The sequence below is a fragment of the Podarcis melisellensis genome (assembly GCF_964234715.1).
Source record: "Podarcis melisellensis genome assembly, chromosome: 1".
Classification (NCBI taxonomy): domain Eukaryota; kingdom Metazoa; phylum Chordata; class Lepidosauria; order Squamata; family Lacertidae; genus Podarcis; species Podarcis melisellensis.
The window spans coordinates 76,953,789-76,971,963 of NC_138528.1; the positions used below are offsets into that span (position 1 = coordinate 76,953,789).

At 41.4% G+C, this 18,175-nt stretch overlaps 1 protein-coding gene across 1 annotated transcript in view; it reads right to left on the bottom strand.

Moving 5' to 3' along the window:
* Nucleotides 1–11,989: 11,989 nt before the first annotated feature.
* The window catches only part of CHKA (choline kinase alpha), a 28,415-nt gene continuing 22,229 nt past the window's right edge, over nucleotides 11,990–18,175 (bottom strand). Inside the window, exons 8-12 of the mRNA XM_081924034.1 lie at nucleotides 17,872–17,959; nucleotides 16,494–16,602; nucleotides 15,243–15,349; nucleotides 14,082–14,163; nucleotides 11,990–13,150 (exon numbers count right to left, since the gene is read on the bottom strand). Of these exons, the coding sequence (XP_081780160.1) occupies nucleotides 13,091–13,150; nucleotides 14,082–14,163; nucleotides 15,243–15,349; nucleotides 16,494–16,602; nucleotides 17,872–17,959 (446 nt within the window). The 3' untranslated portion in view covers nucleotides 11,990–13,090. The remainder of the gene's footprint in view (nucleotides 13,151–14,081; nucleotides 14,164–15,242; nucleotides 15,350–16,493; nucleotides 16,603–17,871; nucleotides 17,960–18,175) is intronic.

Genomic DNA, 18,175 nt, shown 5'->3' on the forward strand with positions numbered 1-18,175 from the left:
CCACATCCGTATATATCTATCTGTGGTTGTCTGCTGAGTTTTCATTATTAAGATGTGCCATTTTATTGTGCTTTTTCATGTTTGGATGGAAATGGTTTTTGTATTCTTTTTATTATTATTATTATTATTATTATTAAAGATTTTCTTGATTTACAAAAGTGTGTGCAATGTCTCTCTCTCATATTCCCCCCCCCCCATGTAACATTTTAACGTCAGTTTCATTTGTTGAGACATTAGGAAGAAAAGGGGGAAAGAGGTGGTGGGGAAAGATGGGTGGGGTCGGGTGGCGATGTTTCTGTTTTACTTACTATATGTAGGGTTTGGTGTCAGCATTGCTTGTGCAGGTTCTTTGCTGTTCACTTGTGTTCCTTTGGTGGTGAGAGAGGTTGGGGTTGGCCTAGGGTGTGGATATTCATTTGTGGTTGGCTGTGGTGGTCTTTGTTTTCATGTGTGAGTGGGGTGGGTGGGTGTTTTGGATCAGGTTAGCCATATTGATTTGTATGCTGTTGGTGGGTTTTTGTCATTGACTTGTTGGGCTATGTATGGGATAAAGGGGAGCCATACCGGGGTGAAGGTGTCTTATATTTGTCCTCGCGTCAGTTTCAGTTGGTTTTTGTATTCTTGTTTTGCTTTTATTGTATTATTACTGTTGCTGTGCCCTGCCCTCAGAGCCTTTGTTGCTGAATAGGGTGAAATAAATAAATAAATAAATAAATAAATTAGAAGCCGTGTCAATTTTAATAAGCAGCACCCATTTGAGATAGAATGTCAGTGAACTTCATTTGGATTCTGAATGAGTGCAGAATATGTAACAACCGCTGACTTCTATTGCAAATACCTATCCCAGATATAATTGTTGACTTTTCAACTGGGCCCTAAAGCCTGTATGCTTAATAATAATAATAATAATAATAATAATAATAATAATAATTGTATACTGCCCTTCATCCAAAGATCACAGGGCGATCTACAACATAAAAACTTAAAATGAGAACACAAAATAGATCACAAAGCAAAAAACAAGCACAAATAACCCTCCTCCCACAAACACATTTAAAAGGCCACAGAATGTTAATCAGCCAATATTGAATAAAATATTGTGTGTGGGGGGGGGGAGATAAACCCTGCTCCGCATAATCAATCATGTGACACAGCACACACACCATTTGAATGGGAATTCCCCTCAACTGTGGGGAGGCCCTCAAATATTTTATGGGGGGGGCAAAGGGACCTTGGCCCCTAGGAGTTGGCTCCTAGGCCCCTAGATGCTATTTGTGCACATTACAACAGTACAGTAATCTAAAAGATTACATTTTTCCATGCAGATTTGGGAGAAAGAGGAATTGGAGATCAGATTAAGTCTCCACTACCAAAGTGATGAGCCACAGGATTTGAACCTCTTGTCCCTTTGCCATTATGTACCTTGTAGTCCATTCCCTTCTCCCATTGCTTTTCAATAACTGGAATTTGTCTTTTCTCTCTCTTTTAATTGTTTTGATTTTGTGTTAAAAAAAAAAGCATGCAAATGAAAGTTAAAGACAAAATACAAACTTGCTTTAGTGTTTACCCTGGGGGTGGTGAGCATTGCTAGATTGTAATGGGGGATTGTTACGGTAAAATCTGGGTGCGAGGCTGCTCTGCCACCCAGCTCGTTGGACTAAGTCCGAGGGTCCCTGCAGAGGAAAAAGAGCTCAGCCGGAGACAGGAGCAAGCTGCAGAAGATCCAAGTTTATTGCGCAACAGGTTCAAGGCGAGATTGAACAGTGAGAAAGGGGTGACATGAACTTTTAAAACTTCCCTCCATGTCCCAGAATACAGTGCAAAATACATCCCAATTACATCATGAATACATTAAGGAGAGGTTGGGTTACACAGATTACATATGGAGGAGGGAGGGGAATATGCAGAGCTGGAGATATGCACAGATAAGTACATCCTGAGTACCGGTGATGAGAAGACAATGGTCCATGTATGCATAGTCTGCCACCTGGCATTGCCCGGAGGAAAGGCTTGGCAGAGTGATTTGACAGGATCAGGGTCTTGACACCTTGCTCGAGGGATTATGGAGGACAGGGGAGTCCTAGAGAAATTGATCATGGAGTGCTAGAGAAATTGAGCAAATTGGCACGTTGATTTTCTATGAATTTTATAGATTTTAGGCCCTTTTGACATTGACAATTGGACTCGGAAATAAGTGGATATATTGTAGCGAAGAAGAAGGTGAAGAAGACATGCCCCCCCCTTCCGTATCAGGGATATTACGCTACGTTACATGCTGTGTGGAATCTCAGGAACAGATCTGCTTCCCGCTGAATGTGGAAGCTAAATGTCCTAGTGTGCCTATCAGGGATCTTTTGCTTAGCCATTCAAGAAGTTAAAAATAAACATGCAGTATTTGAATTCAGACTTTTGTGACCCTGGGGCAGGCTAAATGTGGAAGTACAGCATAAGTGAATGAACGGTAAGGAGGCTGATCTCTGAGTTATGTGAACTCCTTGCCCTGCTGCTGCTTTGCTAGAAGCAGATAGAAAACTGAATGGCTAAGTAAAAAGAAATTCCTGTGTGACCGCTGACCCTCCATAGTAAATGTGTAAGCAAGTCAGCAAACCCCTGGTTTACTGATCTGATTGCTTTTAACATAAAGCCAACTGACACACATATATATCCCCCTTTCACAAGAAAAACTGCTATGAATTTTCTGGCACCTTCCACTGTGTGATTTTGTATCCTCTCAGACTCTTCTACTACTCAGGTTAGGGGTGCCCAATGTGGTGCCCTTTAGATCATCTTGGAATATAACCCCCATCAGCCTCAGCTGGCAAGGCTGTTGGTTGGTGGTAATGTGTTGTAGCCCAGCAATATCTCTACCCCTGCCTTAGTTAATCCTTTTTATTTCTCCTGTAGAATGTGGGGTGGCTCACTTTCTTGAGCTATCTGGAGCTGGCTAATTTGAAGGTCCTCTGATGTGGTGCTTAACCTTGTTTGCTCTGATTCCTTGCATTATGCACTACACTGTGGACAGGATTATGGGGTATGTGTGTTGTGGTAAGAAATCTTCCCTGGGGCCTGGCAGAGCTGGACTTGGAAGACTTTGGCGCCCTCCTGAACCTACAATTTAATAAAATCATTGTGGGGTGAAACGAGAAACGGGATCTTCATACTGGATGTTAATCACTGCCGCTTGAGTGAAGTCAGCAGGTGAGGATTCTTACATCAATATACTCTTCCTGCATCATTTATTGCAGTAAATGGGTAGTTTTCTATTCATGTTTGCTTCCTAGGAGAAAGGAACTAGGAATAGAATATCAAAACCATTAACACTCCCATTATGAAACCTTTAATTCATGCTACAGCTCTGCTGGTGACTAAACTGTTAAGGTGGACTTGAGTATCCAGTGGTATATCTACAAAGAACTCTGAGGATATTGAATCCTTCTAGAGATAAATATGGTAATTCCATGATGCTGTGTAGGATGACTGCCTTCAAATAGTGGACCATTAGTATGGTGTGCTGGTCTGATTGTCCCAGAACTGTATGTTCTTGACTGAGAATCATGGAGCATGTATAAACCCTGGCAGTGCCTTCCATTTTCCTTCACCTTGTGCCTTCATTATAACTTGCACTGGAGTGCTGAAGGGGCAGAATTTTAACTCAATATTCAGCCCTGTTTGTTCATGTAACGGCTGTGGGATCCCTTATTATATTTGTTGTCCTCTAGTATAGCACCCTGAAGACCACTAGTGAAATCAACAGGAAGTCTTTTGGCACCTTAAAGATGGCTTGCTTGCTTCCAGACAGCCTGTTTCTTGAGCATTCATCCTGATTTATTTGCAAGGAGGTTATATGACAGAGCAATTGTTGTCCCATACTTTCTAGTGCATTTTCCCTTCAGTTTCCTTTCAGCAAAAAATATCCTTTTTGCGGGAACCGGAGTTCCACCCGTGTTCCAAATCAACTTCAATTATGCAGTCTGAATTTGCTGACATGTGACTGGATCCCACCTCCAAATCACAATAGTTTAGAAATGCCCATGGGCTTATATTGGCATAAGTGTTTGTGGGCTAGGGTCTGCTTCATGATCAATTGTGTTTTGATCATTGTCCACAAAAGCTTATGCCAATATAAATTTGGTAGTTTCATTTCATTTCGCTTTTAATTTGTAAACCGCCTTGCTGTATTATTATACACAAGGCGGTTTACAAAGCTGAAGAAACAACAGAGATTATGCACCTTATAACAAGGATGACCAGTGAACAGGGATTGTGGGAGTTCTAGATCAGCAACATTTGGCAGGCCAAGAGTTCCCCACACACCTGATGCAGACCTAGTGCCCTGATGGAGATGAATATTGCCCTCTTCCGAGCTATTGGTTCAACCATGAGATGATATATCATGCAGATTAGCTGAGGAGAAGGCCCTGTGTGTGTGTATACACAAGTGTGTGTGTGGCTAACACCATTGCTGGCACTGGAAACAAACGTCAAATTCCTAAAGCACCCCCTAAGAAAAACTTCAGGCTATTTTCAAAGTGTTTTTGTTGGGATTGTCCATTCTTTAAAGGATTCCCATGGGGAGGATACACACTGCATTTGGGTTTGCCTGGTTGGCATCATGGCAGTGGCATTAGGGTTAAACAGGTGCTGTTCTTGGAGAAATACAAATAGTGGGCTCTACTATGGGTGCCCCATGCATGCTTGCATTTCTCTTGCTGTTATGTTCTTATCTCACAGTGAAACAAGCCTTAGGGTTGATTCACACATGCGCATACAGAGCTGTGGTAAGCCATGAAAAATGGGATGGCATGGAGGCTGCACTTTTTGGCAAGCTGCATCTGAAAAATGGTTCCCTGCACAATTTAGGTGAATTTAATTCAGTGAGAAACCAAGTTACAAATGGAAGCTGTTAATATCACAGTGCAGGGTAGGCTGATTGTTCTGTTTGCTGCTAGCCTCATGTCGTTTCTGAGAATTATTTCATAGAACTGGGTGTGGTTCTACACTCTTGGTGGGCTTCACTTTTGATTTACTTGTTTATGCTCAGGATGATGTCAAGAACATGGTGCGACATGTATTTCAGCTTAAAAAAAAACCCAGCAGCCTGAAGAACATAAAATCCAAGCGCACTTTTGTATCGTAGCCATTAAGGTTCCTGCCAAGTCTTGTTTCCTATGGTAACCGATTTCAAGGAATTTTCAGGCTCTTGTGTTGATGAACTTTAAACTATTTAGCTTCTCACTGACATTAGGGAGATTTCTCTCTGTATTCGGCCTTGCATAGAGGCACTGTGCAAAAGTGCAACTAAGTGTGCTCCTTAAATCATTCTGTGAAGGCTGGCAAGGCAAATGAAGTTTATTCAGTGTGCTATTTATGGGCTATGTTGGCCAGAATTGTGACACTGGATATAATCTCTTCAGCTTCTGGGGGAATGTAAACTCTGCCAGGCCTACCCACCCACTGGTCACACGTCCTTCTCGACTCAGGCATTAATAGTATGGCCTGAAGCCTCTGTTTATTTCTTACCTTCTGTGGCACGTGCTGTTCTGGAGCTGGGACACCGGACAAAACAGATGGTTCACTGCACATCCCATTTTGCTGGAAACCAACGCAAACCTATTGCCTCTCCTTACATGGCTGACAAAGAGAGCAAAACCATTATGGGTGCAATGCTCAGGGACTCGCAGTGTAGGTTGCAGGATGGCAACCTACACTGTAGGAAGCTGCCTGCTTTAGTTGTTTAGCGTAGGGCTTGCTAAGTCCCCGTTTGAGGGGGCTCCTCTGGCAAATTTCTATGTCCCACTCCCTGCTGATTTTGGCAGCAGACACAAAAATAAAATAGACACAGTGCTGGGGTGGGTGCTGCCCATTTCCCTGATGGGAATGCCAAGTACTCCTTTCCTAGTTGTTCAATTTGTCATTTGATAAGGAAAGATGGGGTAATAACCCACCTCTTCTGATCTGCATAGATAAACTGTGGAGGGAGGGATTCATTCCTATGTGTGTACCGGTATCTTCCTGCAAGAGTGTGTGAGCGAGAGCAAATGTGAAGCGGTCACACCCACTACTGGCACATTCTCTCTCCCCCCCCCATGGTTCTTTGGCCAAAAAACGTTAGCCATCCCTGTATTACTGCCCTGCAAGACAAGGCATTGTGTTGAAGAACTCTTGCAGCCCACTTGGTATGAAATGTTGGACTGCCCTGCATTGTAGGCTTTTCACTCTCTTGCACAGTGCCACACTGCGTATCTTTTGTTCTGTTACAGAGGCAGGCTCAGGAACACCTGATCCTGGCACAATTGCATTTAGCTAGACCACAGACACCATTGAATTGGCCGAAGAAGTCTGTATTCTCCCAAGCCCAAATTCAACCACTGGCTCTGTGATTTTGAAAGGGTTTGAACGTAGTCTTGATTCTACCTGAAAGGCAATCGTTGGTAATGGCTTTGGCTAGACTCTATCATCTATCTATCTATCTATCTATCTATCTATCTATCTATCTATCTATCTATCTATGAGAAATCAGAATGCATGAAGCATAGAGCCCCAGCTCCCTAGAGCTCTACAGATTAAACACAAAAGAACTCATCCGGTCCTGTAATGTTGCTCTAGTCGCACAGATCTGTAAAACTCATCCCTGGGCTGTAGCAGCCCTGCCATGCACTGTGGACATTCTTATACCCCACCAAGGTTTTTTGTTTCCCAACTTGCTGTGCCCCAGGATTGGATGAAACAGGGCAGAATTCCTTACAAGCCTTTGCTACTTGCACACAGAAATCTGCCATGGCTGTGCAAGTTCCAGCTCAGAGGAGGCAAAACTAACAGCAAAAGACAAAAGATATAAAGAGCGAGTATGTGTTGTGCATCCCAATTTGACACCCCCCCCTTTCCACTTCTCCTTCCCACGCTCCTCGTGCTATTTATTCTCAACACTGACTTCACTTTGGCAGCAGGGCAAGTGAGCATGGATTGCATTTTGAATAGCAGGGCTAGTGTGTTGTAGCCTCAGAGCCAGGCTGTGCTGCCACTGGGCCTTGAAACAAAGCAGTTGGCATTGTGTATAGAAAGGAAGAGCGGCGATCTGGCAAAGCTTGCTGAAGAAATCTTTCCTCCTCCTCTCCCATCTCTGTGTCATGAGCTTCCTCACAAACACACCTCGAAAGAACTTGCCCAAAGGGAAAGAAAAGGGTCAGGGTGGAGGGAATCATTCCCTCCGCTTCTTTAGTGCTGAAGTGATATTTATAGAAGCCCATCAAACTCATTAAAGATGGGGAGCTGGGTGGAGAAACTGCTGGCTATCGGCCATTTTCTGTGCTTTAAAATGGCTACCAGACTTGAGGGGAGCTACTAGGGTGGTCCCTGAAACATCGCCAAACAAGAGGAAATGCACCACCAAAAAAGAGGAGTTATTTTCACTTGCTAATTAAACATATAGATGCCAATTTAGAAACAATTTCTATAGAAATGCAATACTTTTCAGTCTGCTGTCAAGTGTAACGTGAGCGGGAATTAAGACTTTTAGAAATGGTTGCATGGGGGAATTCTGGGTGAGACCAGCAGGAAAAGCTGACTAGTTTCAGGTTTTTTTTGTATACTAATTTGGTAGCAGCTCATTGCAAAGTAAAGTTTGTTCCTCCTAACCCAGTCTCTGTGGTTCATTTGCAGGGCCAGCAAGGAGAGTCACAAAATGGCACACGCATTCTGGCCAGGGAAGAAGGGGTGAGTGAAGAGCTAAATAGGGAACATGGGTTAGGGGATCAAATCAACCTCATCCGATGGCCGAAGTGAGAATCAAAGGCCCTCATGGGGGAGGAAAGAGGGACAACTGTGGATCATGCTGGTCTTGGACTGGCTAGCTCTTCAAACAGATGGTGCCTTCATATAAGAGGATTGTCATGTTCAATAAGATGCTCCACTCATTCATTTTCATGCTGGCTGGGGGCTGATTATAATGGCATCTGTATTTAACACTGAACAAGTCACAATCATGGGCCATGTGGGAAGTTTTAAATTCAAGCTTCATTCTGAGCATTAGGGAACCTCATACAGTGGTACCTCAAATTACAAATGCCTCAGGTTACAAACGCTTCAGGTTACAAACTCTGCTAGCCTGGAAGAGTTACCTCGAGTTGAGAACTTTGCCCCAGCGGCAGCTAGAGGCCCCATTAGCGAAAGCATGCCTCTAGCTAAGAACAGTTTCAGGTTAAGAACGGACCTCCGGAACAAATTAGTTCGTAACTAGAGGTACCACTGTACTTAGTAGGTACAGTGTGCTCCGAGACAGATTTGAGGAAAACTTTAAATCCATTTCATGTCCAGGAAGCTCCTGCCTGCTGACGCACTTCTTAAGTCAGGGAGTTCAGAGAGCTCAGTGTTCAGCCAGCAACGTCTTGTGGTTTACAGTGGAAGGAAGGCTGTGAATTCCTGCCACAAGCAGTGAAGTCCATAGGCATTTGTTGCTTCAGAGGACGTAGGCAGAGGCAACACCAGGGAAGACAAGGACGATGGCAGGAAAAAACAACTGAATAACCCTGGTCCCATAGGGACACTGCGTTGTTTCTGGTACCAGATTTCAATGTGATTCTTTTATGATGAGACTATTTTTGTGAACAAATTTGAGAACCTCTTGGGCTTATTTAAGTGCGATAAAAGCATTATGAACATACATGCTCTGTGTGGTGGGAAGAAGTATTTCTGGATACATGGATTAATGCAATTTTCTAGGGAACATTGAATTTAATCTGAGAACGTGGTTATTCTGGGGAAACTTTTAGCTACAGAATTGGGCGTTAGGTAGGTGAAGAATTAAGGGTCTACCCAGCCTGCAGTATGCCTGCCAAAGCACCATGTAGGCTGGAAGACTTTAGATGCTCCTTACAGATTTGAATGCAGGCACAGAGGCAGTAGCAAGTGTGCTGCTAGGGGTGTATGTATAACGGATCTTGGGTAAAAAAAACATTAAATGTGAAATGCAAAGCACTCATGCAGGCAGCACAGTACTGAGGCTTTTAAATCCTTAACATGTTTCTATATGCCTCTCTGCCCCAAAGTGCAGTGTGTCTATATGTTTTCTCCAGCATGGAAAATAGCAGCTGGAGACAGGGCAGGAACTAGTTTAAATCAGGAAAATGGTGAGGAAGGTTAAACCTCACTTTCTCCAGTACTTATTCTGCTTCCTCCACACACAAAATGCTTTTTTAGATGATAGATAGTAAGATCCTGATGGCTCTCCCACATTTAATCTACTTGCATCCTTGGTTTGCCTTATTCCAGCTCAAGGTCATTTAATTTAGATGGTTGCAGGAGGCAATTTACTCTCTACTAACTGCAGGGGGGGAGGGAATTGACTTGTCTTCAGCCGGACAAAGGTCTGTTGAGCAAGTGAAGACCTTGTGCAGAGCTTATGCCAGGGGTAGGCAACCTAAGGCCCATGAGCCAGATGCGGCCCAATCGCCTTCTCGATCTGGCCCACGGACAGTCCGGGAATCAGTGTGTTTTTACATGAGTAGAATGTGTCCTTATATTTAAAATGCATCTCTGGGTTATTTGTGGGGCATAGGAATTTGTTCCTTCCCCCACCCCCAAACATAGTCCAGGCCACCACATGGTCTGAAGGACGGTGGACCGGCCCACGGCTGAAAAAGGTTGCTGACCCTCGGCTTACGCTGACACGACTTGTTAGGTGAACTCCACCGTTTCAACAACTACCATTATATTGATTCCTTATCTGTATTTTTGTTCAGCTAGCTGAGAAATTATTTCCCATGGCCCTTTCTTGTGATAAATCTTCTACTTTAAGAGGTTTTTGTTGTTATTGGTCAAGTTGATCACAGTATTCACATTTTGGGAAGTAATCTTTAATTTAGATGACAGTTCAATTTACTTTCCCTGAGTTCAAGGTAAATTTTCAGCAGCTGCTGTTGTGCTTCTTGTTGATTTGTAAAATTAAAGTATTGCCATACAGCAAAGAAATCCGTACTCCCTGATTGCCCCTTGTCCAAATGTCTTTGAAAAGTTATAGTTTTTCTGCAGAAGCCACGAACCAGAATTTGGCATACTTTTGCTCTGACATCACATTTTTGGTTGCTCTCCAAAATCATGCTACCACCAATCTGACTGCACCCAGCATGAATTCAACCCATTCTTTCAGTAACAGATGTTCATTTTCCCCATCACAAACATTTTGTAGAGCCAATTTAGGAATATTTTATTTGTTCACCTAATTTTTGCAATTTATCACACTTTTCCTCCAAGGAACCCAAGGTGGTGTGCATGGTTTTCCTCCTCCCCATTTCTTCCTCACAACAACCCTGTGAGGTCATTTAGACTGAGAAACAGTGACTCGATTAAGGTCACCCAGTGAGCTTCCTAACACAGTGTAATATGTCATGTGTTGTTGCTCATCTGAGGTTGTATTGTATTTATCTAATTTTAACGCCTGCTAAGGAACAAATTATTGCTATTATGTCCTGATACAAAAAGTTGAATTCTGTGGTTTTACATGTCATTTCCCCCAAACACTGAGGATAGTTTTTAAGAGTTGATTACTTGCTCAATTTATTTAAGTGCTTAAGGTAGAAAAGCCACAACTTCTATAAGGAGATGTTTTCCATTTGCTGCTTCAATTTGTGTCCAAGGCTCATCATTTATAAAAGGGGGGAGGGAATCAGATGACTTACCTTTGCTTTGCCTATTTTTTGTAGAATCCCTTTGCTTATTAACATCTGTGTTGTAAATCTCACCAAACTAAGTAGTAGCGGTAGCACCACTTATGCAAGTGTTGATGCAGCTAAATCCAGATGAGGCCTAGATGGCCAATCACCCTCAAGCGCCTTTTTATGTTTAAAACTCATCACCTTGTGAACTTCCTTGTTCATCAGACTTGAAAACAAATTGTGTTCCGTTCCTTTTGATTCAGGAAGAAGTCTATTATTAGAGTTTCCTCTCCCTTGCTGGGCTTGATAATTAGTACAACCACTTGCATTTGGAAACATGTTCCATTCTCACTGCAGTGTTCTTATATCTACATGTGCCTGCTCTGAGTGCCATACAGCTAGATGACTCACTGTGTTGTTCAGACAAAACTACTGGTGAGAGCAAACTGGATTCACTGCAACACCTGGGCCAGAGGAAGTTGCCTAGTGTGTGCAAGGAGCTAATGTAGAATGTGGCTAATATTAACCACTTCAGAGATAGTAGACTTGAGCTGGTAGCATTCTGGAGCGTATCCCTTGATTGCAGTTGCCAGGGGGTGGAGGAACAGGGGCCACATCACTAAATGCTCTCCCATCTACAAAAATGTCCAACATGCAGCAAAACTATTATAGTAAATCTCAAAGGCTGCATTAAACCTTTCTATGACCTGCGAGCTTTTGACATGCAAAGCTTGTTTTTTTAAAAAAAAGAGCATTAAAAATATGACGCCTGCCTCAAGGCTTCCACTAACGGGGCTGGTTACGTGAATCCCACTCTGGGTTAACAAAGGAATATACAGCACAGTTCTCTCAAATTCATGAATACAGTGGATGATGGAATTTTCCTACTGATCCATGCAGGTTTACTTGCATACTGTATATCATTTTATCCTTCCAGAAAATAGAGCACGCTGCTAAAGTATGAAACACAATCCCTCCTGCAACCCAACAAGGCCAGCAATTAATCATCTTTATTGCTGCATTTCCCCCTAACTACCAGAACCTTCTTACCATTACATTTTGTCACCTGGCTATTTCTTATTAAGAGGCATTATTATTTTAGTTCCCACCTTTTGGGTTGTATCTGGCTCGAATTCAACACAGGACTTGAGATCAACATAGCCCACCATGAGGAATCTTTCATTTCTGTGCTATTACAAGTTCACACTTAACACCATAAAAGCCTCAAGCTCGCTTTCATTTGTGGCATGCTACAATATCCATATTTACCTTTCATTCAGAGAATTTGGTAAAATTTAAATGACATGTGCCACATAGTAAGAACCAAAGAGAGCAAAAGGTTAAAGACTTTAAAAAAGTTTATTTGTACAATACATGTTAGCAGAAAGCACAAGTCAAATAAGGATGGTAAAAGATATGTTTCTAGAAGCTCTCAAAGTAACATACACTTATTGTAAAGTTCACGTATATATTTTAATGTCTTTTCTGCACAAGAAACATCCACTTATCTGATGGGGAAAGCAGCAGGGTTTTAAACAAGGAGCCATGTGCCCCCACAAGGCACCAGCATGCCACAATTGGTCAAATGTTCCTCGCTTGCTCCCCATCTCATTTGCCCCTCTCTTCCTCCCTCAAGCCAGAGAGGGGCAGGTAGAGGAATTCAAGGCACTCATCCCAGTGCTGCCTGCGCAGGGAACATCCTGTACAACAATGCAATACTGCAGGACTGTTGCTGGGCAGTGAATGCACATCCTTGGTCAGAGATGTGGAATGAGCTAACCGGACAGCAATTCGTGCGTTCCAGTTGGAGATGCAGCTGTTGTACCTTGTTCTACTGAGATATCAGAATGTGAAAGCTACCTTAGTCTGCATGGAAAGAGAAGCCAGAATGCACCCTTTCGTTGGTTTTTAGCCATTATGTTTTAGTGTTAGTTCACCAGTAGTTTTCTGGAGATGAATGGTTTGACCTATCCCATAAGAACAGCCTCTGTTCAAATGGGTTTTCAGCCAAAATTCACAGTATATCAACTTCCCCTAAACAGAATTGTGGTTTTCCCATTGATGCTAGAAATGTAGAATGCATTAAGATAATTTGATAAAAATATCTTACTTAAAATAGGTACCCACAGTTAACACTGTTTACTCTTGAAGTATGGGATGGTTCACATTAAAACTCAAGGTTTCCCTCATAATACCTTCTAGATTAAAAAGCTTGATATTGCACTGTTATATTATACTTCAGCTGTCAATTCTCGTTCCAAGGACTTATGAAACTGTAAAAAAAAGTAAACTTAGCCATTTTGTGCAGTCTTCAGCATTGCATCCGAGTAGTTGGAATTTGCAAAACCTTCATTACAACTACAGTAGCCTAAGCACAGTGGAATTTCTGCCCAGCTGCCTTCCTTATACAGTACAGAAACAGATTGTCCAGTCTTCAACCTTCACACTTTCAGCTTCCTCTTTTGGTCGAAGTAGGCATCAAATCTTGAGAGTGCATAGTCCTAAGTGATGTAAAAGTATTATCGTTGAGCCATTTTGTATTCTGTCCTAATGCCAGAGCAATTAAAGAATGCCAAACTATCACATTTCGCCTGCCTTGAATGCAGCTGTCACATATGTTAAATCTTTACTGATACAATATGGATGCAAAGGATAACTACATTTACATTTCGACTCAAAGTCTTCTCACTGAATATTACAGGCATATTTTTCAAAATAAGTCAAAGAGCAATAATAAGATGGGAGAAATCAAACTGATGAGATAACTGAAGCAAGGCATCTGTAATGTCAATGGACAGCTCTTTGGGGTGTTAAGAACAGCATCCATAAAGGCAGGGTCCAGTGAGCCTCTGGGTCCAGTGAATATTTTTATCTGGGCAGGTAGACCTTCCCTCCCCTCCTCCTCAAGATTGTCTCTGGAGAGACGCCTGTCTCCCTTGCCAGCTCAGAAATGCAGCAAATTCAGGAGACTAACATTTTTCTCTCTCCACTCTGGCTTTAAAACTAGAGCAGGCGCCCCAAACCTGCAATTTACAGTGGGGGGGAACTACCACTAGAACAAATGGGAGCCCTCTCTCCCAAGACAAATTACAGGGGGGAAGTATTATCTATCCAACCATCCTGAATCCATTCATTTTTACGTGCATGCACACCTGTGACCTCCCCACTTTTGCCTCCGGCCCCCGACACATTACGCCTGAGGGAATGTGGCTCTTTTGTGGAGGAAGTTCTTGCTCCTTCATTAAGGTCTTGTATACACTACCTACTCCAGTATTGCACCAACAAAGATCAGTCCTGGCTGGCTGGCAGTTAGACTGAATGATGTACAAACATAGGCTTGGTAGGGGATAATTATCAGGTAGAGTAATCTAGATTACATGGACATAGTAATCACACTGCTGAGCATTAAGAATTTAAAGTTTGAAGACCTACCATGTACCCAAACTCAATAGATGATATCTTTGCCTGTATAATGGACCACAGACCCCAGAAGAAATGAGATGCAAGGGCAAACCTGTCAAGACACAATGTATTTTTTTTAGACGTTCTAGTATATAATGTAAAATTCACTGTTGCCTCTTTTAACCAAAGTGAAGTTGTCTAGGATTTGTTACATCAACAGCATGCTCATTTCAACCATACAGGATACATAAGAAATGCAACTTCTCAAAGAAGACAACTCTGGATGTGTTCTCACTCTGCCTCCGGAGTGATTTGTTTATTGTAGAAAACTTATGCTCTACCCTTCCAGAACATATGCACTACTCAAGGCAGCTTCTAACAGCTAAAACCACAGTCATAAAAATAAAGTAAAAGCATGAAAAACAGAAATCAGGTTCACAGAATCGTAGAATGGTAGAGTTGGAAGGGATCCTAAGGGTCATCTATTCCAACCACCTGCAATGCAGAAATTTGCCATGCAGGTTCAGCAGATAAACGTTCTAAAAGTGAGGGTCCGTCCCCTAAAACTCTCATGCCCAGCAAGACAAATGCTTACCAGGACAGGGAACTTTTAACCAGTCATTGAAAAAGCAGGATGTCCAAACAGATCTCATGGGGAAAGGTACTCTAAAATCTGGGTGCAGTCACTGAGAAAGCCCTCATGCCAACCAATGTTACCTCAGCCTCTCCACAGAAGGGCCTCTTAGGGCACTGGAAGGCTGGAATGAGAGAAAATGGCCCCTAAGGTATCCGAGAACCGTCATTTAGGGCTTTCAAGATCAACAACAATACTTTGAATTGCTGTTTAGAACTAAAAATGTCCCTGAGTGAATGCTTTTTGTGATTTTAACCAATGGATGCCCCCGCTGCTTCAGTTCTAGGAAATCGGAGCAGCTGTTCTCAAAGCAGGCAGCAAATGAACTCAACCAGTCAGGACAAATGATTATGGGTAATATTCCATATGGGTCTCCACTTGTCCTACTTTAAGGATATATAGCTTCTAGATGTTCAATGCTGAAAATTAACCATTTTAGAGCACAGGCTAGATTAAACACTGCTAAGATTTCTGAAGACAGCATGAACAATTTACATTTTCACTGAAAGCAAGATTCAGCAACAGGATCAGATACAGTAAATTCAGAATGAAGTTACCTGTTTACTTCAACCAACATTTCTTCTTCTATTTTGGACTTATCTTCATTGCTCAGATTTTCAAACCCACTTTGAGATGCAACTAGGTAATTGGAGATGAAGTGGAGCTGAAAAGCACAGAAAGCAGTCAGAACAGTGGCTCAGTAATTTGGGCAAATAGGTATTTTCAGCTATTAAATCACTGGCACAGTTCCAAAGAAGTTTTTATACCTGCAGTCACATTTGTTTTTAGCTAACTATTGGTCCTAGTAGAGTTTTGTATTCCAGTTTTGCTTTTAACAAATTTCCATGAGGCCAAACAAGTTGCTCAGTCTTTAAGATTGTGGGATGCTCATCCCAGAGAGGCTCACCTGGTGCATTTGTTACATTATTTTAGGCGCCAAGCAAAAACACACCTTTTCTCCCAGGCCTTTGGCTAAATAATCTATGGCCTTTATGCTGGAGTGGTTATTGTTTTCATTTCTTACTACATTATGTATTTTTGTGTTATACTGTAAACCAAGCTGTGATCCTTGAAGAGTGATGTGGAAATTTAATTACCATATTTTTTTGTGTATAACACGACCCCTATTAAAGTAAGAAATTTATCACTGATTTTTCCCCAGAAAAAAATGTCATATTATATGGAAAAATATGGTAACAATAATAATCTAAATGTGATTTAGTGTTATAATGAAAACAATTACTAACTGGCCATGTATAAAATAGGACATGAGTACTGAAGTTAACAAAAGATATCCTGTATGTAATAAACATTGCCTCCAACTCTAGATGCTCTTCAAGCAAACACTGAAATTCAGAAACTTTACTCCAGAGGACTTGAGATTTTGGGACTACTCTGGGGCAACATGAAAGGCTGCTACTGAGGTCATGTTACAAAATTTTACAATGTCAAAAAATTGAGTATGACAAGTTGTAAAGTTAAAGCTGAAGGTACAGCAAATTATGTTTGCCTGCCAGTGAAATGGACTTTGGCTACATAATAAGACTTCACCCTTGCATGCCCCTCAAAACCTGCTTGGGGTTGGTGGCGCTGTAGAGCAGACTTTGAGGGACCTGCAAGGAGCAGGAGTGGAAGGGGAGGTCCAGATGTATGATTAGAAATCTGCTTGTGCAACATTGGCTTCAACACTGGCTACAATCACCCACAAACTAAGCTCTGAAAGGAAATCCCTTTCACATCCAGATAGTTAGAAATGGAATTGGAAGCCAGAAGACCTCAAAATTCAAGGTAACTGTTTTACTGCTCACCTGTTGCTTCCTTGAGGGATACTTCAGGAAGTTCGCTTTAAAGAATGGGTATTTTTCATACACATAGTCATACATCCATTCACAGAAATGATTTCCAATGTCAAACCCTCTAGAGTGAAGAATATTCAAAATATAAGGAATTTTTTAAGCTTTGCAAAAAAACCTAAAATACATTCTATTGCTTGTTCCCAAATTCACATTTCATGGCTACTTATTACTGGTCCACAAACATAGAAATCCATGTCATATATATTAATAACAAGTTTCAATCCAATATCTGAGATCAGGCTGCTCCTAGAAGCTTATTTTTTTGCAAATATGATTACACAGTAAATGTGGGTAGATGTTAAAGAATCCCACCTTCCAACCACAGGCAAAAGTGAAAACTTTGGAATGAGGCTTAGGCATGTCTCTGCTGTGCAGGAGGTAAAGACCAGACATTCACTAAGAATTCACTGTATAGGGAATTCACAGTAATATGGTATATATATATATATTTTAGGAGCAGGATTCAAGTAGCATCATTATTACCACCAATTTGATTGTTCCCAATGTGTTTGGGGAAGGGAGATCACAGTACAATGGCAGAAAAATTATCACTACCATCTCATACACACCTAATTTTGAGAAGCTTGCAGATGCCATTTAGCATCAAATATCACATTAGTCTAGGCCAGTACTGTTCAACTCTTACGCCAGGGACGTTCACCTGGCACCATCATTATATATCTTTAGGCTCCAGGCAAAAACTTTCCTCTATAACGAGGTCTTTGGTCATTAACTATCTGTGACCTTTTAGAAGTGAGGAGGATGTTTTTAATATATTACTTTTTCCTCTTGGTTTAATGTATCTCTGCTGAGGATTTAAGTGGCTTTGGGTTACCTTATGCAAGATAAAGCAACAAACAAATTTAACCAACAAACAACTGCTGTAACTGAAAATACAAACAGGTGAACTGGGGATGTTATACATGTGAAGCATGAGCTTTACCATAAACATTATCAGTGGGTGTTATTTCCATTTGTAACAACACCAGTAAGTTAGCCAGGTACCGTCGAGACAGCATGTTAGAAGAAAACAAAATGCTGCAGCTACATTTTACTAACTGAAAGTGAGTACATACAGGCAATTTTTAATGCTACTGTCTAGCATAAACACAATCAAAATATATCTAGCAAAAACTTTCAAAATCCTTCCAATATTTAGCAAAGTAGTCTGATTTTCAAGCATTAGATGCAAACACAAAGTTATGGGAAACACTGGAAATCTCAATAAAACAATAAAAGGCTAAGTACAGAAATACAGTTGAGGAAAACTAAGCTGGAAAAGTAAGATGGAAATTTCATTTTTGAAAAAATACAAAGGTCCAACATTTACCTATAATTGTAGCTGCTGTACTCAAAGTCAATAAGCATCAATTTTTGCTTCTCAGAATCCTCTCTACCTTCAAGAAGCAAAATATTTCCTGGGAGAAGAGAGATATAAAGTAATAAGCACCGGGAAAGACTGAAATAACTTATCCCTACTTCTATTCAACTTAGGTTCCATTTATTGTGATGAGATATTGGCAACTTGCTGTAGAACAGCACTGTCCATGCCGTATTATTTTATCATAGTATACAATATAAGCAGGAGCTACTGTACAAAGTTGATTTGCTTTAATACAGCCCAGATTATTCTT